The 25,429-nt window shown below is 45.0% G+C and overlaps 1 protein-coding gene across 1 annotated transcript in view; it reads left to right on the forward strand.

The window, feature by feature from the left end:
- Positions 1–25,429, forward strand: part of RIN2 (Ras and Rab interactor 2) — a 161,422-nt gene that overhangs the window by 68,278 nt on the left and 67,715 nt on the right. Inside the window, exon 2 of the mRNA XM_063101459.1 lies at positions 3,058–3,150. Within this exon, the coding sequence (XP_062957529.1) occupies positions 3,094–3,150 (57 nt within the window). The 5' untranslated portion in view covers positions 3,058–3,093. The remainder of the gene's footprint in view (positions 1–3,057; positions 3,151–25,429) is intronic.

A 25,429-nucleotide genomic window follows, 5' to 3' on the forward strand; every position in this document is an offset into this window, starting at 1 on the left:
TGTCTCAATCCCCAGTGTCCAAGCGGTGGTGGCCCCGGCGCTTGTCCTCAGTCACTCTCAGTGGAATGGGTTGGAGAGGCAGCCAGAGCAGCCTGGAGCCTGGCCAGAAGACTCGGAGTCCTTCTGCTTTTAAAGACAGATCTTCTTTTGCCTCGGCAGCAGCTCTTGGGGCCACATGGAAAGCCACAGCTAGGTTTACTATAAAGTGACAGAACCTGGCGTTTCTGGGCGTTTCCTGCCTTTGTCCTTTAGCCCCACTAGCACGATCAGCTTCGTTTACATTCTTTCAGTGGTGTTATTGAAATCGCTTGGCAGCTCCAAAATATTTGCAGCGTCCTTCAGTCCCATTAGGACTGCTTTTTTTTTTTTTTTTTTTTTTTGCTAGCTTTTAGCTAGCATCTGCAAAGATCCACTGGACGTGCTAGGCTCGTTTTTCAAGAATCCAGTTTGCCCTTCAGGGAAACCAGGAAAAGAATCTGCTTCCACCACCGGTATAAGTCTGGAGGAATTTTACAGCCTCTCACACTACGGTACCTTTTTGTTTCTTAGTCTGTCTGTTACTGGGGTGGTTTTAGGATGAAAGAGCTGGGGCAACATCTGTGGGAAGGGATGGGGGACCACAAGTGGAAAGGAGCAGTTATCATTCTAAATTATATTAAATTGCTGTCAATATTGAGCCGAGGTGTTAGAGGTTGTGGTTTGGGAAGGAAACTATAGCTATTACAGGAAAGACCTTACACCAAAACTTCTTTGGGGCTCTTAAGAGCTTTATGTTTCAAAATATTAATAATAACCTATGTACTGTCCACTTGGACTGTGGGACAGTCCCCATCATTTCATTCCGTGGGACATACCTGCTGTGGCACCTGGCAATGTGTCCTGTCACCTGCACACATCGACACCTTGGAGCAGCCTTCTGAAAAAGAAGGGCTGCCACTGCATCCTTTGAAGAAATATGATGGATCTACCTGCCCCCCACACAATCCAAACTGGATGTTGAGTTGAGAACTGCTTGAGATTAAAGTGCGTACGTGCAGTGTTTGGGCAGCTAATTAAACTAGTACATTTCTGAATCCAAACAGCTCCATCGCTGTAGGCAAAATTCCCTGCCTGCCCTGGCTCATCAGAAAGGGTTTGTATAATGGAAAACTTCGGAGCAGAACAAAGCACCTTAGGTCTGAATGAGGAATGAAGTTTTGGCTCTCTCTTAGCAATTCCTGAACTGCCAGGCTACGTCACATCCCCTGCCGAGAAAATGTCTGAAGGAAAAAAAAATTACAGACACTAGGCTTGGTTCAAAGCGTTGCACACTGTTTTATTTGTGTACTTCTGCATCTCAACAGTTAATCGTTTGCTCCCCAGGGTTACGGCGTGGCTCTCACTCAGCTCTTAGTTCTGAGCACAACGCTGTATTTTCTTTCTGGAGTTGCTCCAGCCTGTTGCTTTGCTAGTAAGTGATGAACTTCAAAGGCCTCGGCACTTGGGTTGCATTCGGATGCTGAGCCCGAGAACCTGAACCTCTGGAGTCAGCAGAATCACCATGGAAAGCTCACCGCCTTCTCAGGAGGTTTTTGGAACATTGGCTTTCATCCCAGCAGGATCACAAGTGGAAAGAAACACAGGGAAGACACCCCTGAACCTTTAAAGTGACCAAGCTAGGGAGCAATGACTGAAATAGGTGAAGGTCCCAGACGGAGGGGTGGGTGTGTGCTATATTGCTATTTTTTGCTGGATGGGATTCCATGCACGGGCCATCCCAGCTCACTATGAATGCAAGCGGAGGAGCAAACCAGGGGGCCAAAACAAGCCTCTCTGCAAAGACTGTTGCTCACTTGCATGCGTGCGCTTCTTGGCAATGGATTTATGCTTTTCCCCGGTTGAAACATCCCCAATGCCACCTTCAATGTCCCATTTGTGCTTCTGGCTCTCTGCCCCCAGTCAATAATGAAACAGCCTCTGTAAACCTGCAGCGGCTGGGCTTGTGCCTTCCTATCCCACCCTGCAGCTGAACCACTCGTAATGTTCCTTAAGGCTGTGAGGGAGGTTTTCACTTAACTGCTTCCTTAATTGTCCTGCCACTGTGCTGGTCATGGTTGGGGAGAGCTACATCCTGTGCGTGCCATGGTGAGAAGGGATGATGAAGGGGAGGGCAATTGTATCCTGGCACAGCTTCACCTGCTAAAGAGAATTTTGGGGACACTCCCCCAGCCGCCTCAATGCTCTCTGGCCTGGGCCAGGGCAGCTGCCCGAGGTGTGCATGTGTTTAACTGAGAAGTGAACCTTAAAAGCTTTGTAGCCCAGAGAGAGGGATCTTTGGGTTTTGATGCCAGGGAGTGAGGGGGGGAGGGGCGGAATTCCAAGCCCAATCAGCCAAGGTTATGATTCAGAACTGTGTTGTTAACCTGCCTTTAAATTTTCCTCTGTGTTCCAAAGTGCACCCCCCACCCCCATGATCACAGAGCTGTTTTCATGCTGTCTCCTTCCACTAACTGCTCTCTCTAAACAGTGACACAGGATTTTATCCAAATATTTCTGATTTCTAAGGAGAAAATAGAGGGATTTCTTCCCAGTGCCCTTTTGCTGACCTTGCCTGGGGGAGAGGGCTAGCAGAGCTGAGGATGACCTCACCTCCTTCCAGCAGGATTTCCTGGGACACAGAGAACCTCATTCTTCCACTATCCCTCCGTGATCAACCACGTTTAATCTATAAGCTTTTAGAGCAGATTATGGGGACATCTAATATGGGTCCCTGTTGGACTTCAGCGTGAGGTCAAGCAAACACACAATGCAATCATTATACCTTCTGCGTCCTGAGGATCTTCAACGTCAGCTGCAGAGGTGGGAGGTGGGGTGGCGAGGTGGGGCACAGTCTAGGAACTTCGCTGGCCGAGGCAGGAAATCAGGCCGAAAGGAGATGTAAGGGCTCGGTGGGAAATAAATGGCACTGTGTTGTTGACGGAAAAAGAGCTTGGCAGGACTGTTGTTGTGATTGTTCTGTGGCTTAGAAAGGAATTTCCTACAGGCTGGACTAACCATTAAAAATGTCTCTACCTTCAGGAGTTGCTGGCGTGCAGTAGAGCCTCTCGGGGAGAAATGTCAGCTTGGACCATGGGAGCCCGTGGTGTGGACAAGCGAGGAAGTTTCTTTAAGGTAAAAGGAGGCCTCAATGGGGATCGCGAATGCTCAGCTTGCCCCCTGGGCTTGGCTGCCTGGGGAACTGTGGCCACTCCCGGGAACTGCAGAGGGGAGCCTGCTCTCAGAGCCAGCTCCAGCTAAGGGAGCCTGCCCGAGCCCAGCCGCGGTTGTTACCACATTTGACAGCAGGTTGGGGGTTTTGTGATTTGGTGCTTCCACACAGCCACAGCACTCAGGCCAGGGAGATGCCACGCTGCGTGAGACAGGTGTGGTGCTCTTTATTCGTGAACCACTCAGCGTTTCCTTTTTCAGTTGGATGGTTTTCTGATGGAAGCTGGATTTCGCTTTCCAGTAAATCAGTGCTGTTGGCCTGTGTGCTTCATTATATGAATCACTTAAGCGCTCCAAAAAAAGAAAAAACAGATTCCTGGGCATCACCATAGACTGATTAAATGTTATTTGCTGGTGTATTTTACCAAACACCCCAGAGGCTGCTTATGAGGAGGCAGGAGAGAAATGAGGCAGCATGGTTAAAACTGTAACTGTTCTGTATTCGTGCTGCTGTTAATGGGATTAAATGACCTTACTAGCTCAGTAAGATCTTATGTATATTGTGTGTGTGTTTCTAATGAAGGCTTGGTGGTCATTTCTAATTTGCACTTGGTAATTTTTTTCCGTTCTTGTGGCTTTTTGCTTTGTTTCTTTTCACTCGCCCTCAAATTACTGCACACTCATTATAGAAAATTTGGAAAATGTAGAATCATGTAAAAAAGTAGAAAAATGGAGGTAAAATGTGCACTTGAAATCTGTCATAGGCAGGTGTTCTAACACAGGTCTTGTCCCCAGAAGAGGAACACTGAGGAAATTTTATTACTTTATTATGGAGGAGGGCTAGCCTGTTAGCTCAGGTGGTTAGAGTGTGGTGCTGATAGCATCCAAAGTGCAGGGTTCAATCCCTGTACTGTCCAGCCACCAAAAAAAAAAAAAAAAAAGGCAGTGTCTTTATTACTGAGGAAAAGTGACTAAGTTTAATAATTACCCCAATCCGTACGGGTTGTAAGTATGTATTAACTCTTCTTTATATGCTTCCTGTTTCTAAGAGACCAAAACTGACTTACTGTATCAATGGTTGACTCTACAGAAATCCATCAGAAGAACCTGTTGATAAAGCCAACTTAAGTTCATTAAACCTACTGAAGCAAGGGAGAACGTGACCATAACTCAGTCTTAATAGTGTCTCAGTAAAGGAGGCTGGGAGCCATATTTATAGGATTTAGGGGTCCAGGCCCAAGTCCTTTAAGCTGCTTTTTTAAAGGTGAACTGACTGGATTTCAGTTTGTGACATAATAACTCAGGATTGGTGGATACAGTGAGGGGAGGGTCTTGCAATGAGTCTTAGCAAGTAAATCATTGTTTGATAAGCAACTTCCCAGGGGAGAACACTGTTTGCCAGGACAAATTGTTTGTAGGAACTTCCTGCAGCAAACAGTGAAGTTATTTATTGGTTTACAGCCTTAACTTTCTGGGCAGGAAGATCTTGGAAGAAAGGATTAAGTTATGTTGGCACAGATGATCTCGATTCTCAGTCCTAACAGTTAAGCTAGATGGACATAAGTCGTCTCAATTCTCAATCGACGAGCTCAGCTTTAATCAAACCTGAGTACCCTCCACTGACATGATGAGATGAGAGGAGGGGAACTCCTTAGGCTTCCTGTAGACTGGGAGCTGATCCCACCAGGTCTCCCAGCTGTCATCCTCCAGGTTCCTTGATTGCATCTTATGCTGAGACATTTATTTCCCCCTGGTAATAGGGATGATCTAACCCCCCTTTTGAACCCAAAGAACTGCCTAAATCAGCCTAAATACTGACTAGTCCATGATTACCACCTTGTGATGCACAGGAAGCACATGCACTTGTATCTTACATAGTGGTCAGATTTTAAAGCCAAGGCAAAAGAAGAAAATTGACCACAGTCAGAATTGCCTTTGAAAATTCCTTAGGAAGGTGCCCTGTCGGACACAATACACTACCTATCATGAAGTCCCCTGTGGACAGTTTTTCCTGCATTCCTGGGAAAGTCATGTTTGTTTTTATTTGAATTTTCAGTGGAACAGCAGGTAAAGTAGTTGACTTATATTTCTGGGCTATGTTATATGAAAGAATCAGTCAGGCCGGAGGTGAGAGGCCTGCCTGAGCCTGCTGGGAGCAGATCCTACCTCTTGATCTCTCCTGGGTCAAATACCCTCAAGGAAAATGTTGGCAAAGAGGCCTACCCTATTCAACTTGTTATTATCTGTCTGTCTCTGTCTGTCTGTCTGTCTGTCTGTCTATCTGTCTGTCTGTCTATCTATCTATCTATCTATCTATCTATCTATCTATCTATCTATCTATCTATCTATCTATATTTTTGCGGAGCTTAAATTGTTTAATTTCTTTAATTTACATGCCCCAAGTAAATGATATAGTTACTTTATACTTCATTCTTCTTTCTTTCCTCTTCTTCATAGACATTGTTATTTTTTGCTGGGACTATCTCATAATTAGTCACTAGCATGTAGTTATCTGCAAGGATGAAGTAAACTGCCCTTTGGACATTTGGTATTGACTCTTTGGAGGTTTATTTTTAGCAAGCTAGAGCAGAGTTCAGTGGCTGAGCTGCGTGGTCACCAGCACATGCTGGCACACACTGGCCCTTCTTTTCTTTCGATTCACATCTGTTAGGCAGCTGTGATCAGCAACACTGAACCAGACCAGGGAGAGAAATACCAGAAGCCATCCCTGACCTCATGGAGCTTTCAGTCTGGTAGCAAAGAAAGATGTTAAGCAAATAATCACACTAAACAAACACATAATTATAATCATAAAAGAAAAAATAGTGCTTCTTGTGAGAAGTAGAAAGGACTGTGAGAATATATAAACTCTCCTGGGTTTCCAGAGCAGCCTTTCCTGAGGAAGTGGCCTTTGACTTGAGAGCTGGGGTTAATGCCATCTTATCTAGGAAGGCAGGGGTGGAGCTAAATTTCGGAGTGACTCTTAAGCTGCTGACAAGTATTTCTCAGCAGACATCAGTAATGCCCTATAACTGATGGGTTAGGATAATTTCAGAGAGTGCGAGGATTCTTGGTGACATTCTTGGCTCACGGCCGAATCCCACATGCTCGTTTTCTCTTCTTGGTTATTAGTGCTCACGTGATTTTGTGTAAAGTGCAGATAATTGAAAGGCAAGCACTGGACTTCTTTTTCTTCATTGTCCTCCTGGTCCAGTTTGTGTTGTTAAACCAGAATTGCTAACCACTAGAAACAAGCCTTGATTTGTGGTTTCCCATCTGCCCTGGCTCACGGACATGACTCAGATAAGCTAGAGGACATGAGGCGCATGGAAAACACACAGATTGTCTGAGCATTCTGGGCTAATTGAGAACACCCCATGGTTATTGTTCATGTGGAATCACATCCTGGAACCTCTGGCCACATAAGTCCTATGCTGCACAAAACACATTTTCCACAGTCTTTCATGGCACCCTGGTTAATTTCCTTCAACCACCTGTAAAAGTAATATCTTTCTGCTCCACAAGGTCACTATGAAAACACCCAGGGGTCAGGGGTGATGCCCTAGACAAGGCAGCCAGAATTACCTGCATCTAAGTAGTAGTACACCTATTGCTATCAAATGTCAAGAATATATTGAATGAAAGAGATTGTATTAAAAAGACGTCACGTAGGCTGGAGAAGTTCCAGGTAGTCCTGTATTAGGGGCAGGTATGCTCAAAGTCACTTTGATGCCTGCTTTTCCTGAATCCCACATCTTCCCCAAAGCCACCCCCACCCTATTCCCATCCAGGCACCCAGTGCTGGCAAATCCTCCTCAAGTCTCCAAAATCCGTATCTTTCTTCCCCCTCCTACATCCACCTTCCTCCTTAAGTTCTCATTCTTTCATTTGTAGGCATTATGGCTGATCTCATAATCCGTCTGCACCACTACAGAACATGTGTGTGTGTTTGTTTCTCCCAAACCATTTTGTGATCCGTGTCACCTGCTTGCTAGGCGTAGGACCAGGTCTGCACACTTCACCTTGAGGTCGGGGAACTTCAGGCTGTGCTTCCACCTTTCCCCAACTTTCCTCCATTGTCCTGCCATGGCAGCATTGTGAGCTGGCTCCTGTGTGCAAACCTGCCGATGCCCAGCCTCCAGGTGTGCCCATCAGCCTCCCCACTCCTGCTGAGCTGGGTAGACCCACTTTATCCTCTGACAGCGGAGCTCACGTGGGCTCTGAGCTGATGATTACTTTTACTCTTGTCTGAACATAAAATTGTGGTAGAAATGTTATGTATGAAGGCCTAGCTGTGGTCCCAATGTAGGCACTGCCAGGAAGTAAACTCCAGTTCATAACTCAAGCTCTGCTGTGAGGGATTTGTTCTGCCCTTTTGTAACAACGGCCGTGACCCCGAGGGGAATCCTCTTACAGCAAAGAATGATGCCAGAGGAGGACGAGTGTGAACTGCCCACGTGATGCTCTAGTTCCTTACAGGAGGCCTTTGAGCTTCCTGGCAGGCCTGCTCACTAGCCTCAGAAAGTGTACAGAGTTTCCTCCTCCTAAGTGGCCATGTCCTCACCTACCATGGCCAGAGGGACAGGATGAGCATTGGTCTTAATTGACCAGGAAGAAAATGTGTTTTACCACAAGGACCCTACTCTCCTGTGCCTCAAAACCACTCGTGCTTTACTGAGGTCCCTGAACCTGAGCTCACAAGCCAGCGGGGGCCGTTCAAGAGCCCAACTCAGCAGCAGAAGCTCAGTTTGAGAGATGCTCTTTGGTTATTTCGCATGGTTTGGGTAACAAGGTGCATTGTGCTTTTCTTTCAACAGAAAGTCTGTAATTATATTTCAGAGAAGTCTAAAAGCTCTCTGGCACCATAAAGAATAGATGTGCGCTAGTTTTGAAGAAACTAAATTGCTAAAATCTGGAATGAAATGAATGAGTGGGCCTAGTGTTGAGCAGGTGGAATTGGTGGGGACTGTAACAAAACTGGAGAGTACAAGCCCCTTCTAGGAGGGGAAGCTGCTAATTCAGCTCCCACCAATTGTTCATACAAGAGTGAATGTGGGTCTTCTGATTTTTTTTCAGAAAGAGGACAGAAAACCAGATTTGTATGTAAAATAATTCTAATTTAAAAAGCACTGTGAGGACCAAAGAAAGTGTTTCTGAGAGCTGACTCTGGCCTGTAGGTGGTCAGTTTGAACTCCTTATTAGTTAACAGCTTAGGAGAGGGGACCAGCTAGGTGCAAAGTCCAGCCTCCTCATTTCATCTGCCTCCCAGGAAGCTCTGGGGGTGTGCACGGAGGTTGAAGCTCCAGCACTGTTTATCTCGGAGGCTTCATGTTCAGCAGAAACAGTGGGTGAGAGATACCAAGCTGGAGCTCAGGAGTGAGTTCCAGCCACGCCTGGGAGACAGGACCATCCACAGATGGGTGAGGGAATGCAAGGAAAGGGCAGCCCAAGGTCACCAGAGTGCACGGGGCACATAACTAACCTTAACGTTGCAAAGGCCTAATTTTACGAATAGCTCTCATCATCTGCCAGTGGGTTACCTGGAGCCCACTGTCCCAGATGGAGAGATGTCAAGGAAGGAACTGGTTGGGATACAACGTCCTCTTTCTCCTCTCCCTTACTTTCTCAAAAGGAGAATGGCCTGGCCAGACTCATCTCTCTCACCTGCCTGTAATTCCAACTGGATATTCATTTGGGGTTTTATTTTTTCTTTAGGGCTATTTGTTTATTCTTCTTTAAACATTTTTTTTTAATTGACAAATAAAATTGTATATATTTATTGTGTACAACATGTTGCTTTGAAATATGCATACATTGTGAAATGGCTAAATTGAGCTAAGTAACATATACATTACTTCACACACATCATTTTTTGTAGCGAGAACACTTAAAATCTGCTCTCAGCAGTTTTCAAGAATGCGATACATTGTTATTAACTACTGTCGCCATGCTGTACAACAGACCTCTTGGACTCACTCCTGTCTAACTGCAGTTTTGTATCCTCTGACCAACATCTCCCCAACCCCCAACCTCAGCCTCTAGTAACAGCCCACCTGCTCTCTATTTCTGAGTTCGACTCTTTTAGATTCCACATGTAAGTGCGATCATGTGGTATTTATCTTTCTGTTCCTGGCGTATTTCACTTAGCATAATGTCCTCCATGTTCATCCATGCTATCGCAGATGACAGGTTTTCCTTCTTTTAGAAGGCTGAATAGTATCCCATTGTGTATATGTGCCACATTTTCTTTAGCCATCTATCTGTGGATGGCTGTTTTGAATAATGCCTCAACAAACATGGGAGTGCATATATCTCTTTGATGCACTGATGTCATTTCTTCTGAATATGTACTCAGCAGTGGAACTGCTGGATCAGTTGGTAGTTCTATTTTTAACTCTTTGAGGAACCTCCTTACTATTTTCCATAATGGCTGTACTAATTTACATTCTCACCAACAGTGTAGAAGGGTTTCCTTTTCTACACATCTCTCCAACACTTCCATCTTTTGGACAACAGCCATTGCAACAGGTGTGAAGTGATATCTCACCGTGGTTCTAATTTGGAGATTCACTTTGGGTTAGTAAGTAGCACTTACTGGCAGAGTGTTCAATGGTCATTCACAAGTTAGTATAAACTAGGGCTTTCTGAACCACTGGCTGAGATCAGCCTAGAGAGGAAGATTAAGTTTGAGTGTGTTGAGGGATAGGGGTTGGAAAAGGTAAATTGGGATCTCAGAGGGGTAGGATAGGGCTCAGGGCCCCACTGTGGCTGGGTCAGGCATGGGTGGGACACTAGTCACAAATAATGGAGAGGGGAGCCATGAGGAAAGGGTGTCAGGAGGTGGTAGGTGAAGATACAGATAGCCACATCTTCTGATGTTTTCCACCACCACTGCCCTGAACCTGGAGGTTGTGTGGCTCCCAGGGGCTTTTTATTTAGCCACATTTGTTTTACTACACAGGTAGGATGGGTGGAGTTAAGGACCATGCCTCTCTGGAGTGAGACAACCCAGTTCCATTACCCATGTGACTTCGAGCAAGTTATCTTAACTCTTTGGGCTTCAGTTTTCCCATCTAGAAATTGGGATAAATGCACCTCCCTCCCTCATACAGCTGCTATTATAAGAATTCAACAATATCACCCCTACAAAGCACTTAGCTGGTGCCTGGCACATAGTTGTGGCTCAGTAATTGTTAGTCACTGTTGACAAGCCAGTTCCCACAGGTAACTGCAGGGTCCTCGAGTGAGCACTGGGCTCTGCATAGGCGCATACTAAGGGGCTAAGTTCCCACGATGAACTTGCACTGACTCAGTACTGGGCCTTGGGTTTCTCTGAAGGGACTAGACTTACCACTGGCCAGGTGAAGTGACCCCAGTGTCCAAGGAAGGTGTTGCCCTAAGTACCAGGGCTTGTTGTGCTGGGTGTGGTCAGAGGCCTGGGCTGCACTACCCTGTGCCTCCCATTTCCATTCCTTCATTTGTTAAATAGGGTGGTTCCACGGGGAGGGTTTCCTTCCCAAACTTCTCATGTGATAAGAGTCCCAATAGGTAATTGTTAAAAATGTAAATTCCCAGGGCCCATCTCACACCCACTGAATCAGAATCTTCTGGGGGGTTGGGGGATGGGGGAATATGGAATCCTTAGCATTAACAAGGGCTCAGGGTATTCCCGTTCTCAGAGAAGTCTGGGAAACACTGAATTAACTTAGGCAGATCCCCTCAAGGTGAATGCCTACATCTGTGTCTCTGCATTTGCATGCATGTTAGGAACTGATTGATACTAGCAATGTGGTCCCTGGACGCTGGCAGTTTGGCATCACCTGGAGCTTGTTAGCAAGGCTGTCTTGACCAATCATTCTTAAAGTGTGGTGCCAGATTCTTGTATCGGCACCACCTGGGAACTTGCTGGAACTGCAGATCCTGGATACCACCCTAGACTTTGAAGATCAAAAAGTGGGGGTGGTGCTCAGTGCCCTCCAGGTGATCCTGATGCCCACTCAAGTTTGAGAATGGCTGCCCTAGACCGTCTGTTTGAATGAGTGAATAGGACTATACGAAAAACATAGCAATGTCTCCATCCTAGACCTGGCTTCGTGGCCCCTTTGGAAAATGGAGTGATATCCCTTTACCAGCTGGGTTGTGAGCAGCAGTGGGTTCACATGTAATACATGGATGATTTCAATCAATCAGTCACTCCCTGTAAGCCTTGGCGTTACTACCACTGTCTGATGTTACTTCTAATTTTTTTTCTGTCTGCTTTCCCACTACACCCCCACATTTTGTTTGCACTCTTAAAAGCATCTACACACAGACACACGAGTGGAGACCCTCTCAGAGGCAGGGTGACTCAGCTGCCCAGAACCCTGCAACATAGAAAAGCAAAATCACCACACCCAGCCTCGAACGCCTGACGGAGCTGTTTATCCACAGATGCGCTCACATTCAACGTGCTAAGATTTAGGGATACAGGTCCTTCCCCTCTCCAACCAAAGCCCGGGGGAAGTGAACACTGCAACTCTCTTGGTCTACACTGCCATTAGCCAGAGGAACAAAAGAACAAACACAAGAACACGTCCTTCTTGCTTGGCATTTAGGTGAAATCTGCTATTTTGGTGCCACTCTGTCCACATAGCCCCGACTTCCTCCTTATTCAACCCTTTTTAAAAATTTTATGTTTAATCTAGCCAACGCTGTTCCAGGCATTGCTCTAAGCACTTTAAAATCATTAATTCATTTAACCCTCACACTATTATTATCCCCATTTTTCAGATAAGGAAATTGAGGCAGAGAGAGGTTAAGTAATTTGCCCAGGGTCACACAGTTTGTGCATTGTGTGGTGGCTCCATGGCGATGGTATAAACTTGAATTCAGAGAGAATTCAAGAATTTCAGAGAGATGGGATGTCTCATCTGACCCTCCTTGGGGCCTTGAGACACTGACTCTGTGCCTCGGCCAGCTCAGACACAAGATATGGATGCACCCTCAGCCCACTGCTTTCCATGGCGTGGTCCCTGGGCTGGACGCTTGTGACTCTAGCCTCACTTTACTTTCCTACTGTTCCTGTCCCCAGCCTTAACTCTGCTGGCCACCCACAGCTATCCCTTTCAGACCGTCTCTCAAAGTTTTCGACAGCAAAAAGTGGGGGGCATTCTTCTCAAAGACCACCGGGAAGACCTCCTTCATCAAAGTTAGGTTTCCTAGCATCCTGCAGCCAGAGAGAACACACGCCAGAAGAACCTGGAGGATGCTCCGTCAGAGGGAACTGGGAGGGGCTCATTGTAGATTTTGAGCTGTGCTGGCTGATTCTAAGGAGGATAGGGTTGCAGATTTAGCAAATGAGATATACAGGATACCAGATAAATTTGAATTTTAAATACAGTATAACTACATCCTATGCAATATTTAGGGCATACTTATACTAAAAAAAAAAGTTCAAATTTAACTGAGAATTCTATAGTTTCTCTGATAACTCTAAAGGAGAGTTTGGGTGTTGTCAGGAAGCAGGGGCAAGTTGGCAATTAGGGTAGCTTAATGCCTTTTTTCTAGAAGGTGGGAGAAATAAAGGGAGCCAGAAGTGTCATTGGTAAAGAAGCCGCCAACACTCATGTGTGTCAGAAGAGGGGGCCATTTAGTCATTTTTGTGGTTTGAGTGTCCTGGCTTCTGTCTTGTTTCAGACCTGTTCCATCGTTGCCTTGAATAAGCAGTGTTTTTACTCTGTGCGCATTATTTATGTTTGCTTGGGAGCATGCCAGGGGCCTTTCTTACTTTCTCATTCTACTTCCAGCTCTGGGCATGTTTCAGAATCTTGAAGATGCAGGTCATTTGTGGTACTGTTCCAGAACAGCTGGTTCAGTCTTGGCCACTGGTTCTCTAGAAGTATTTTTCCCACCTTGGGGGTGGGTGCTACTGGCCAATGCACAGGACATCTCTCACAACACAGAATTATCTAGCCTGAAATTCCAGTGGTTCTGAGGCTGAGAAATCTCGGTCTGCACTGTAAATTAGGAAATAACCCTTTTTGGAGGTTTCTTTCACTATCTCTGTGCCAGGCACCCACTGTATTAGCTCCTCAAGATTATTTTACTGAATTTGTATCACCTGGGCCTTGCTCAGTACCTGGCCTGTAATAATAGGTGTTCAATAAATATGCTGGATGAATAAAAACTGTGTAATACATGTACATATGCATCAAGCATACATGATTCACTGATTCACCCAGCACTGATTCAGCACCTACGATAGCAGGGCCAGGCCTGGGCATGAGTATACAGTGCAGAGGGAAGCAGACCACACCAGGGAAGCCAGAGCATGAAGGACAGGAGGAGGGCCAGCTGCCACGTGGGTGATGGGGAAGGTGGCATTTAAGCTGCACTGTGCAAGAGAAAGAGACTGAGAGGAACACCCCCAGGCAAAGAGGCAGCAGGGGCAAAGGCCTGGAGCAGTGTCTGAGGATGTGACAGAAGAACAGGATCACGGATGGCAGGAGGGAAGCAGGGGCTGAGTGAGCCACTGGGATTCCATGCTCAGTGCCAGTAGAGGCAATGAAGTGTGGGGGGGAGGGGAGTGACATATAATCCCACCTATGTGCCACCCTCATTAGGCTCACCTGGCCTTAGTTAGCCCTGTCTCCAGTCCATCCACGAAGACAATCGAAGTGCAGCTCAAACCTCCCTCTGGCACAGTGTGGAGTCTTGAAATCAGCTGGCTGGTCTTTCTCTGTACACATGGTTCTTCCTGTGTCAAGCAGTCTCTCGAAAAACATCCCCTCAGTATCTTTCTCAAAACTCTTCCCCAGGCTTGTGGTCATCTCTAGCTCTCTCCCACCTCCCCAAATTCTGGTCTTTATTGTGCAAATCATCTTGGCCTGTCTGGAGTCTTTAGCTTTATGGGTTTTCTTCTCGGCTCCTAATTCAGAATCTGCACAGCAAAAACTGGGCCAGAGCTGACTCAAAGCTCACACCTTCCCCTAGTGGAAGGCAAGAGAAGGAGGAAGATTACAAACTCTTGTCATTTGCTTACTTATTAAGATTGTCCCATACTTTTTGAAATAACTTCTCTACCCAAAATATGTGGAATAGACGAGAGGGGGACAGAAGAGCAAATGAGACAATCACTGAGGACAAAGTCAGCAACTCTGACCCACAGACCAGATCCAGCCGGCATCTGTGTTTGTAAGTCAAGTTTTATTGGAACTTAGCCATGCCCATTCATTTATGTACGGTGTATAGCTGCTCCTGTACCACAGCTGCAGAGTTGCTACAGAAATTCTGTTGCCTGCAAAGCCTAAAATATTTACTATCTGGCCCTCTACAGAAAAAGTTTGTTGACTGCTGACTTTGGAAATAATTGCATTTTGTCACTGACTTCTCAAAGGCTATCTTGAGTGTAGGTAGCAGTACTTCCATTTCACAAATGAGCAAACACATGTCCAAGTCATTAAACTGCCCGAGGACCCCCCAGAGAGTAAGTGACAGAGCCAAAATTCAGAGCCTGGTCTCTAAAGGTGGGGCCCATTCTCCTTGCTGAACCACACCACCTGTCTCATCAGTATAGGTTGTCAGAAACAGCTGGAATGAATACACCAGAGGTCTCAACCTCAGATAAGCAAGTGAAGCTAACCCAGGCAAAGCTGATGAAATGGCAGCTGACATGTGGCATCAGTATTGGGAAATAGGGAATGATGGGGACTATGGCAAACTGGAAAGCAGATATTCCATCTGAAGAGGGCAGCATCATTACAATGGCCTGGTGTTTCTAGTTTTTAAGAAACTAGAAATCTGGATTTTTATGTAAATCTGATTTTTGCATGAAATATCCGTATATTTAAATGTTGAAACTATTTTAACCATAAAAGAAAGACAAACCCATGTCAAGCAAACTGCACAAAGTATAGCTGAGTGTGTCCTATAGGTCACCAGAGTATGACCTTGGATTTATGACATGCACGTTGCAGTGACTGTCAAAGCCTTCCTCGGTGTCTTAGTCCATTTTTTGCTGTTATGACAGAATAACTGAGACGGGGTAATTTATAAAGAACAGAAATTTTTTACAATTCTAGACCCTGGGAAGTCCAAGGTTTCATGGCTGATATTTGGTAAGAGCCTTCTTGCTGTGTCACCCCATGGCAGAAGGCAAAGGGGCAAGAGAGCATGCAGGAGGGAAAGAGCAGAAAGGGGCCCAAACTGATCCTTTTATCAGGGACCCACTGCCACGGTAACTAACCCACTCCAGTGATAATGGCATTAATACATTAGGTGGGACCTTATTGCCTCTTAAAGATCCCACCTCTCAACGCTATTGCATTGGGGATTTAGTTTCCAACATAGGAACATTAGGGGACACTTTCAAACCGCAGCATTTGGGAAGTGTGGCTCTATAAGGATGTGAGAGGCAGCTCTAGGTAAGACAGCTCGAGCTGCCCTGGGCAGCTAGCTGGTAATGTCATCCATTAGCCCTGGCTTCCAGTTAAGCCTTCCTCTGGACACTGAGGACATCCCACTTATCACGAGAGGAAGGAAGTGCTGAGGGGCCAAACAGGACACAGAGATGCAGGAAGACTGAGCTCACAGAGCGAGGGGTGAGGGGGAATGGTTTGGGACAGCCCCAGGGTCTGTTATGAAGCTGGTAAGTTTGTCCTGAGGGCAGCCACAGGGGCTTTCCCGTAGACTACACACCAATCTTTTCAAATATAATAGGACCCAATATTACTTTCAGTGCATCAAAGACATATGTACCCTGCCTCAGGAAATACTGTTGGAAAGGACGTGGATGTGTTAAGTCTGAGAACCCTGGCTGCCAGTCCCTGCTGCACCATTCCCAGCTGCATGGCATTGGGCAGACTCTCTGAGCCTCAGTTTCCTTGTCTACAAGGTGGGATTAATAAAAGTGTCTGTCCTAAGGCACCAAGGCAATGGAGGATAAAATGAGCTGAGGGATGGTGTGTGCTGTGGAGAAGGCCCTCAGGAAGGGGTAGTGCTGTTGGCTGAAGCTGGTGAATGACATGTATTTCCTCACCTTCCTCATGCCTGCAACGTGGACTTCCTGAGACTTCCTCAAAGTCAGGACGGCTTAGGTCCATTCTCCATCTGCCACATCTGCAGTGCTGTGCTTCAAGACCTGTAAGGTCTTCTTCACGCAAGAAGCATTATGTTATGTCCTGCACATAGGAATTTTAGCAAGAGCTTGGACATCAATGGAAAAGGGGAACTATAGTTGTCGGGTAAGTAACACTGTGGGAAGAATCTCTCACTCCCAGCCTAACAGTTAGTAAGGGTTGGGAAAAATTCGAGTAACGCAAAGACATCTTCATTTATTTACTAACTAAGGCTTCAAGTTTAGAAGTTCAATGCTTTTCAGAATCAAGCTGGAGAGGCAGAAATTTCTCACAGGCAACAGAAGTTGTTGGTCCACCTTCCATTCTGTTCAGAGAGATTTGTGGTCATTTCCTGAATATATCCACTATTTGGAAGGAGCTGGATTTAGGGCATTGGTGATGGGGAAAAAACACACAAGGAACACCATGTATACTTTCATAAAACAATACACCTGCCACCTGAGCAGCTCGACTTTATAATCTCCTCCTTGGACCCTCCTGGCTGTCTCCCGACCCCCATCACTCACACCCACAAGTCTGTTCCTGCCCTACCCCCAAGACCAGATTAAATGCCTGCAGATTTCCCCAAATACTGAAAAGTTTTGATTCACCACCGCCATGTAACTATTTTTCCCAAGTGACACAAAAGTTAACTATAGGTTGAAATTGAAATTGTATCTTTCTGGAAGTTTGGCTGCCAAGTGCAGGGCTATGCGTGGAGGGTGAGAATTTGTGCGCATGCATGCTCCTGTGTGCTGGGGTCCCACTCACGCCCAGCCCCCTCCCACCCCCCACTGGCGCAGGTCGATTTTGGTCTGGGCTCTTAACACCCATGGTGCGGTGGGCACCTTCCTCATTGCAATTCCCTTTCATCCTCCCCCCAAGTTATGGTTGCCCCTTTTACAGAGGAGGAAATTGAGGCTCAGGGCGTTACTGTCTCACCCCACAGGTCTCACAGGTAGTGGGAGCCAGAGCTGGCTTCAACCCAGGGCTGTGTGGTTCCAGGGCTTGTTGGTAAACTAAACTGGCTTGCATCCGAGGCATGCAGCCCTTGCCTGGTGGCCAAGGGCGTTGGCTTCCCCAGGGGCACTAAGCCAGGGCCCTGGGTGGGGTCGATCCACACAGGGGCTGTGGAGCCCAGCCAGTCTTGTGCAGGAAGAGGTGCCGCCCGGCAGCTGGACTCACTTCCTCCCCCTTGGGTTCAAAGTGTACATCAATGCAAATTTTGAGGACAAGGAACAGAGCTGACCCAACTTTCCAAAGGAGAGATTTCCCAACAATAAGAATGTGCAGTGAACTTTGGAGATGTGCTGGGAGAATTAGGGAAGTGGTTCCTGGCACCCTGGTTTTCTTTCTTGTGCACATTGCTTGAACTTTTTGGGGCGGGGGGGAGGTTATTGATATAATTTCAAACTTCCAGAAAACTTGCAAGAATAGTAAAAGAATCCCATGTTCATGGACTGGAAGGATTAACATCATCAAAATGTTCATATTGCCCACAGAAATCTACACATTCAGCACAACCCTTATCAAAATACCAATGGCATTCTTGACAGAAATAGAAAAAAAAGTCTTAAAATTTGTGTGGAACCACAAAAGACCCCATCTAGCTAAAGTGATCTTAAACAAAAAGAACGAAGTTAGAGGCATCACACTGCCTGACTTCAAAATGTACCGTAAAGCTATAGTAACCAAAACAGCATGTTACTGGCATTAAAACAAATTGACCAATGGAATAGAATAGAGAGCTGCACAATAAACCCACACATTTACAGCCAACTGATTTTCAACAAGGCTGCCAAAAATATACAGTGTAGAAACGACAGCCTCTTCAATAATTGGTGCTAGGAAGACTGGTTATTCACGTGCAGAAGATTGAAACTGGACCCCTGTCTCTCAGCATGCACAAAAATCAATTCAAATGGAGCAATAACCTAAATTTCAGACCTGAAGCTATGAAACTACTTGAAGAAAACGTAGGGGAAATGCTATATGAAATGAGAGTGGCACTTTCTTGAGCGAGACTACAAAGGCACAGGCAACTAAAGCAAAAACAGACAAATAGCACTACATCAAACTGAAAAGCTTCTGCACAGCTAGGAATACTGTCAACGAAGTGAAGAGACGACCTACAGAATGGGAGAAAGTGTTTGCAAACTGCACATCAGACAGTGGGCTAATATGCAGAATATATAAGGAATTCAAACAACTCAATAGCAAAAAAACAAATTACCGAATTAAAAAATAGACATAGGACCTGAACAGACATTTCTCAAAAGAAGACATACAAATGGGCAACATACACATGAAAAAACACTTAGCATCACTAATCATCAGAGAAATGCAAATTAAAACCACAAGGAGACATCATCTCACTCCCATTAGAATGACTATTATCAACAAGACAGAAAATAACAAATGCTGCTGAGGATTCAGAGAAAAAGGAACTCTCTTACATTGCTGGTGGGAGTGTAAATTGGTACAGCCGCTGTGGAAAACAGTATGGGGGTTCCTCAGAGAACTAAAAATAGATCTACCTTGTGACCCAGCTGGATATATATCCAAAGGAAATGAAATCAATATATCAAAAAGACACCTGCACTCCCATGTTCATTACAACACTATTCACAATAGCCAAGAGATGAAATCAACCTAAATGCCCATCAACAGATGAATGGATAAAAAAAAGAAAAAACCTGTGGTATATATATATATAATGGAATACTACTCAGCCATTAAAAAAAATACCCTATCATTTGCAGCAACATGGATGGAACTGGAAACCATCATTTAAAGTATTTCAGGCACAGTAAGACAAATACCATGTTATCATAGAAGTTGTGAGTAGAATAATGGTCATGGGGGAGTAGGGGGGAGGAGGAGGAGTGGACTAATGGGTACGAAACTGTGCTGTCCACCCTAAGTGAATCGCTGTGCAGTATGTGCATGTATTGAAACAACACACACTGCACCCCACAAATACATACAAGTAAATGTTAAAATATTTGGAAAATATATAAGTAAATAAATAAAACTTACCTCCAAACTCTAAAAAAAATGAATAGTACAGGGTATTCCTATACATCCATTGCCCAGGTTCTGGATTCACCAATTGTTTACATTTTGTCCCATTTACTTTATCATTTTCTCTCTCTCTCTCTTTGTCCACACACACACACACACACACACACACACACAGTTGAATAAATATGTAAAATGTAAACATATCATTTTGTCTCTATATATGTAGTTACATGTACAGTATATTTTCTGAGGTATCAGAGAATACACTGGATGTGTCCTACCCATTTAGCTTGAAATCCTTGTGTGTTTCACATGAGCAAGGTCACGCTCTTTCTTAAGCACAGTAAATGGTCAAAGCCAAGACGTGAAACACTGATCTACTCTTTGATCCACAGTCCCTTGTCGGAGTTTGTTCGCCAACCACCCAGTCAGGTCCTTTTCTTTTATTTTCCCTCATCCCGGATCCCTCCCAGGCCCACTTGCTGCATTTAGGTGTCATGATTCTTTAGTCTACAGCTAGGTACTCTTTTACTCTTGTCATTTTATTACATGTTTAACTTTTTGTTGAATCATCTCATACACACAGAAAGTGCTCACATGAGTATCCAGCTTGATGAATTTTTACAAAGTCAGCATATCTGGTACTGGTTTTGAATGGTGCTTGTATGTGACATTTTTAAAAAGTGAATGCCTTGGTTAGAAGAGTGGATGATTCTCGTGGGTGAGACCAGCATGCAGCCCTGGTCCATGAGATGTGAGGTGACTGTGGCTTTGACTGAAGGATCCGCGGGCCTCCCTTTTAATTCCACTTTTACTTCCTCGCCCCATGGATTCCTGTGCCCACTTGTACTTGTTTCAGAGTATCCACTTGATGTGTTTTGATGACCGAATTAAGCTGAACACTAAAAGTAGATTAAAACTCAGCTGAACTCCAAGAGTCTTCCCCAAGTACCTATCAACTTTATTTTTTATTTTATTTTATTTTATTTTTTTTATTTTTTTCTTTAAAAGATGACTGGTAAGGGAATCTTAACCCTTGACTTGGTGTTGTCAGCACCACGCTCACCCAGTGAGCTAACTGGCCATCCCTATATGGGATCCGAACCCGTGGCCTTGGTGTTATCAGCACCACACTCTCCTGAGTGAGCCACAGGCTGGCCCCCTATCAATTTTACCTAGATAAAAATCTTCTGGCCACAGACAAGTTTCTCATCTGAACCAAAATGCTGTACCTAGTACAGAACGCGGCCTTTCAGGCATTGCTCATAGACACACAGTAAAGAAGCGTGGGGTCCAGCCCAGCTCTCCCAGCCCGAGGCCCTGACCTGGGGTCTGCTGCTGCAGGTCATGCTCCTCACTAGGCCAGATTGTCCCTCTTGGGGCATCTCAGCCTGCTCACTTAGTTCCAGGAGGCTGGTCCACATTAGACAGTTTGTGGCATCCTTTCCTGGGATGGTAAATCCTAACCATCTTGTTGTGTAAATAGCAGTCCCTTTTTCACCATCCTGAGTGTTACATGTCACCAGGAACTAGAAGACAGCAAGAAGTGTGACAGGCATGGCGGCATTTTGTCCCCAGCATCAAGAGGTGCCATCTGAGTATGGCCTGCACAGGGCTGACCCTCTGTCCGTGTACACTGAACCAGTGAAAGTTGCAGGGGGTTTACTCTCCTTCAGATTCACAGCCCTGTTGGGCTTTGCTTCAGATGACTGTCACCTTCTTCGGGGAGCCCGGAGTTTTAGAAGCTGGAGTTATTATAAATTATTTCCTCAAAAGAAGGTCTTTATAGCATATATTTCTAAAAAACCAACAACCAACCAACAAACAAAAAACTCATCTACCCTGTTTTATGTCTCTGTGGAGTCTGGTTTTTTTTTGTTGCTGTTGTAGTTGTTGTTTTTAAATTGTGGTGAAGTATACATATCATTTTAACCATTTTTAAATGCACAGTTCTGCATCAAGTGCATTCACATTGTTGTGCGGCCACCACACCCTCCATCTCCAGAGCTCTTTCATCTTGCAAGACTGAAACTACCCGCATTTAAACAATTCCCCATTTCCCCCTCCCTCGAGTCCCTGGAAACCACCCTTCTACTTTCTGTTTCTGTGAATTTGGTTCCTTTAGGTACCTCCTACACGTGGTTGTACAGTATTTGTGACTGGCTTATTTCACATAGCATACTGTCATCAGGGTTCACCCCTGTTGTAGCATGTGTCAAAGCTTCCATTCGTTCATCGATGGACTCTGGTTACTTCTACCTTTTGGTCATTGTGAGTAATACTGCTAAAACATGGGTTGGAGTCAGTTTTTAAAAAGCATTATTTAGTTCTCTTGCCATGAATAAGAATATTAAAAGTTCTCTGATCAAGGGGGCCCATCCACCCAAAGGGCACGTGTATATGTATGTTGTGATGGGGTGTATGGTAGAGCTGAAGTCGAATCTGAGTCTCCTGCAAAATGCAGCTACCAGTGTTTGCTGCCTGGGAGAGGCAAGAGGCTTTAATAACAGTACCATCAATTCGGTGATCAGAGGGGCTTTACTGAGATGTCAAGTGAGTTAGGTCAAGCAAATTAGTTATCAGTGTTACTACTGTCTTTGACCACTCGCCTGATGCTTGTTTTTTGTGATCTCTGTCTTGTCTTCCCAGTCACATCATAAACCTTTTTTGGGACAGGGACAATATTTTGTACCTCTTTTGGTTTCCCTTTAGCCCTTTACCCCAGAGATAGCAGGTCTTCAATAAATGCAAGTTGACAGTGACTCACATGCCAGATGAGCCTGTCTATACATGCTGTGCACAGTCACCTTGGGGTTCTCATACTTCTTGCCTGGTGTGTCCTTTCCCTCCATCTGAAAGACTTTTCTTTGTGAATTTGCATTAAGCAATTGCTGCTGTCTTGTTTGCAGCTTGGCAGCTGAATTAATTACTGAATTGAAGTAATAATAAGACAATTGCGAGAGTTGCATTTAACAAATACATATTCAGCACCTACTATGTGGCCAGTTGGGCAAGACCCTGGATATACCGACCCAGGAAAGAATTGGTCTTGTGCTTGGAGCTCACAGGCCACTTGAAACTTGTTTCATGTGTCGTTTGCCAGTTAGCAGTGAAGTTTGTTAAACATGCAGAATCTCAGGCCCTGCCCCAGATCTATGAATCAGAATCTGCATTTTAACAAAGTCCCCCAGGTGAGGCACGTGCACATCCCAGTTTGAGAAACAAGAATCTGGTGAATATTATTCTTAGTGATAAAGAGGGTTATTCTCCCTGCAGGGGAGAGATGAGACCAAGGTAGCATTGGTAACTGGTGCTCAATCCTGGTCGCTACAACCTGAGCAAGAGCAGAGTTGTAAGAGCAGTACAAGGGACCCCACTATACCCATTCCCTGGGGAACTGAGGGAAGGGTGCAGCCTGAAAGAAGAGGCCCTTGAGGGGTGGTGACACTTATAGTGAAATGAAAAACGTTGGTTGGGTTTCCCTATAGCAGACTCAGAGAAGGAATAAGAGTGCAAGTACTCTGTCTGGCAGGTGATCACTGGAATCTCAGGTAGGGTGGAGGGGAGAGAGACAGGAAGGGAAGGCAGCCAACCCAAGGCTCAGTCCTGCTGGGGACCCTGGGAGACTGCAGGGCCTTTGAATTTTTCCTCCTAAGGCGAGGCAGCTGGGGTGTCTAGGCACCAACTTCCTTCCCGCCTTGGCTGAGGCCTGCCTGGGGGCTATTAGCTCCCCAGCACCCAGCACTCCAGTCTGCCCTACACTCACTCCCTGCCAGAGTATCCTCCACTCTGGGGCAGAGTCTTCCAGGTGCTTGCAGCAGAAAGCCATCACAGCACAAGGGAACAGTGTCATCCAACGGTTGTGGTCAGGGCACTCACAGTCCCTGCTACTGTGTCCAATCTGAATGGCAAGTCAAAGGTGCCTCAGAAGACTTCTGTGTCAAAGCTCAGGTTCCTGGGGAGGAACAAACCTCTGCATTTCTCTAAGTTCCCAGCCTCAGTGATTCATCCCCTCAGCTACTAATCATCTTCACAAGACTGAAGATGACTGCATTTCACATTTGCTTACAATCCAAATTCTCTTTTCATAATCCTCTGCCTTCTTCCTTCCTTAAACCAAATACATATGCTCAGAGGACATTGTCATACTCAACTTACAGAAAAAATTTTTTCGTGTTCTGTTGCAAAATTTCCATTTAGATGTTGCAAGTGATAGATTCATGCCTTCTCTCCAGTTCCTTTCCCTTTGAACATTTACTCCATTCTTTTTGTTTTGTTTCATCTTTTAATTAAAACTGAAATTCCAAACGCAGTGGTTACTGTCCCCAGGGACATCACTTTAAGTTAGCATTTTAAAAAAGAGTTTCTGCAGAACATTGCTCCCCAGAAATGGTCATCAACAGATAGTGCTTGGGTCAGTGGGTCTGGGGAATCTTGCACACCCTGTTCCCTTCCCGGAGACCCACATCTAAATGGTTCTGAGGCGTCCACAGTGACCTCGTTTAATCCAATGTCTAACTTGCTTTCATTGGACAAAATTTCCAGTGTTGTTGGAGCTGTAGCCTTTTTGGTGAAATCATGCCTGTTCACATCCTATGCTACTAGTGTTAGATGAACAGCATTTGGGGAAATGCCACTTTACACACAGACCCCAGCTCTCTCAGTGCACGTCAAATTAGTAGAGTGGGGTTGATAGAAGCAGTTGGACATCAGGAAAATTACAGCTCAGAGGTTACTCAGTTTTTTTAACTGATAAAAAAGTGAAAACCACTTGACCCCTAACTAATGTTTGGAATGAAGAATGTCTTTGATTCCATATTGAAGTCAACCTTGGTGTGTAATTGAGCATATTTGTCAAAAAAGACGGGCTGGATAGGTGGGGTCCAACCCCAAATGGCTTCAATGAGGGAGGCGCTCTTCAGGGAGGAGCCTAATCTAGTAGCTCAGCCACGATAATTGACGAAACATCTTGTTTCCTTTGTTTTACCAAGGCCTGCACCAACCAAGTGATCTTTTGCTGGCACTTCTTCATGGCACATATAAGCACCTGTTGGCAGAATATTAAATCTCTGAACCCAGGAGTTCAGAAGAAAACTTGTCTCATTGCTGTGCTGTTAACTCCAGGCTCTCTGTTAATTCCACCTGTCAAACTATTCTTTTACTTCTTTTTTTTTCCAAAATGAAAATAGCTATTTTTCTATGAAAAAAAAAAAATGCACTTGTTGCAGAGAAATAAAAAATGTGTAGAAAAAAGAGACTATCACCTGCATTGTACTGCCTGTAACTGCTCTGCCCAGAAATGAGTCTGGTGGACATCTTAACACAGGTGCATCTCGATTTTTGCTCTGTCTGTAATTCTCCTATATTACGTACATCATACATAAGTACATCCACATGCATTACATAAGTGGGCTCGTAGAACACATACTGTTTTGCAACTTGCTTTTCTTCACTTAATAACATATCATTGACATATAATATATTGCTATATATTGTACATCTCAATAAATACATACCAGAATAACTATTTTAATGGCTGCACAGTATTCCATTATATTGTTGTACCACACCTTATTTACCCAGTCCACAGTTGTTAGACATTTAGTCCTTTTCTGCTGTTCACTATTATAAGTGATGCTGCCAAGAACATTCTTCTACATATTAGGTGCTTCAAAAAAGTTTGTGGAAAAATAGAATTAAAAGAAAAGGCAAATCTTTCCATGAGCTTTTTGAAGACCCCCTTGAATATCTGATTATTTCTTTGGGCCAATTCCTCCAATTAGAAATGCTGAATCCAATAGTTTTCATATTTAAAATGTTGACATATACATTCAGATTGCCTTCCAGAAAGGGTGAGTCATTCTTTTTTCTCGAATGCTTATAGAAAGCCCAGTGACGACAGCTGGTCTGTAGGAAGCCGGAGGTGGCAAAGGGAAGTGAATGTGGTGGTAATATCCATGCCACTGCATTCCGGAAAGGCGAAGCTGGGCAGCTGGATACCTCCAAGTGTGAGCCAGAAGAGGCGTGCAAAACCCATTGATATATTTAATGCTTGAGCAAACTGAAGTCCAGAGAGGTTAAGCAGCCCATGGCCACGGTCCTGCAGTTGACAAGTCTCTTAGAAT

The sequence above is a fragment of the Cynocephalus volans genome, chromosome 1 (genome assembly GCF_027409185.1).
Source record: "Cynocephalus volans isolate mCynVol1 chromosome 1, mCynVol1.pri, whole genome shotgun sequence".
Lineage (NCBI taxonomy): Eukaryota > Metazoa > Chordata > Mammalia > Dermoptera > Cynocephalidae > Cynocephalus > Cynocephalus volans.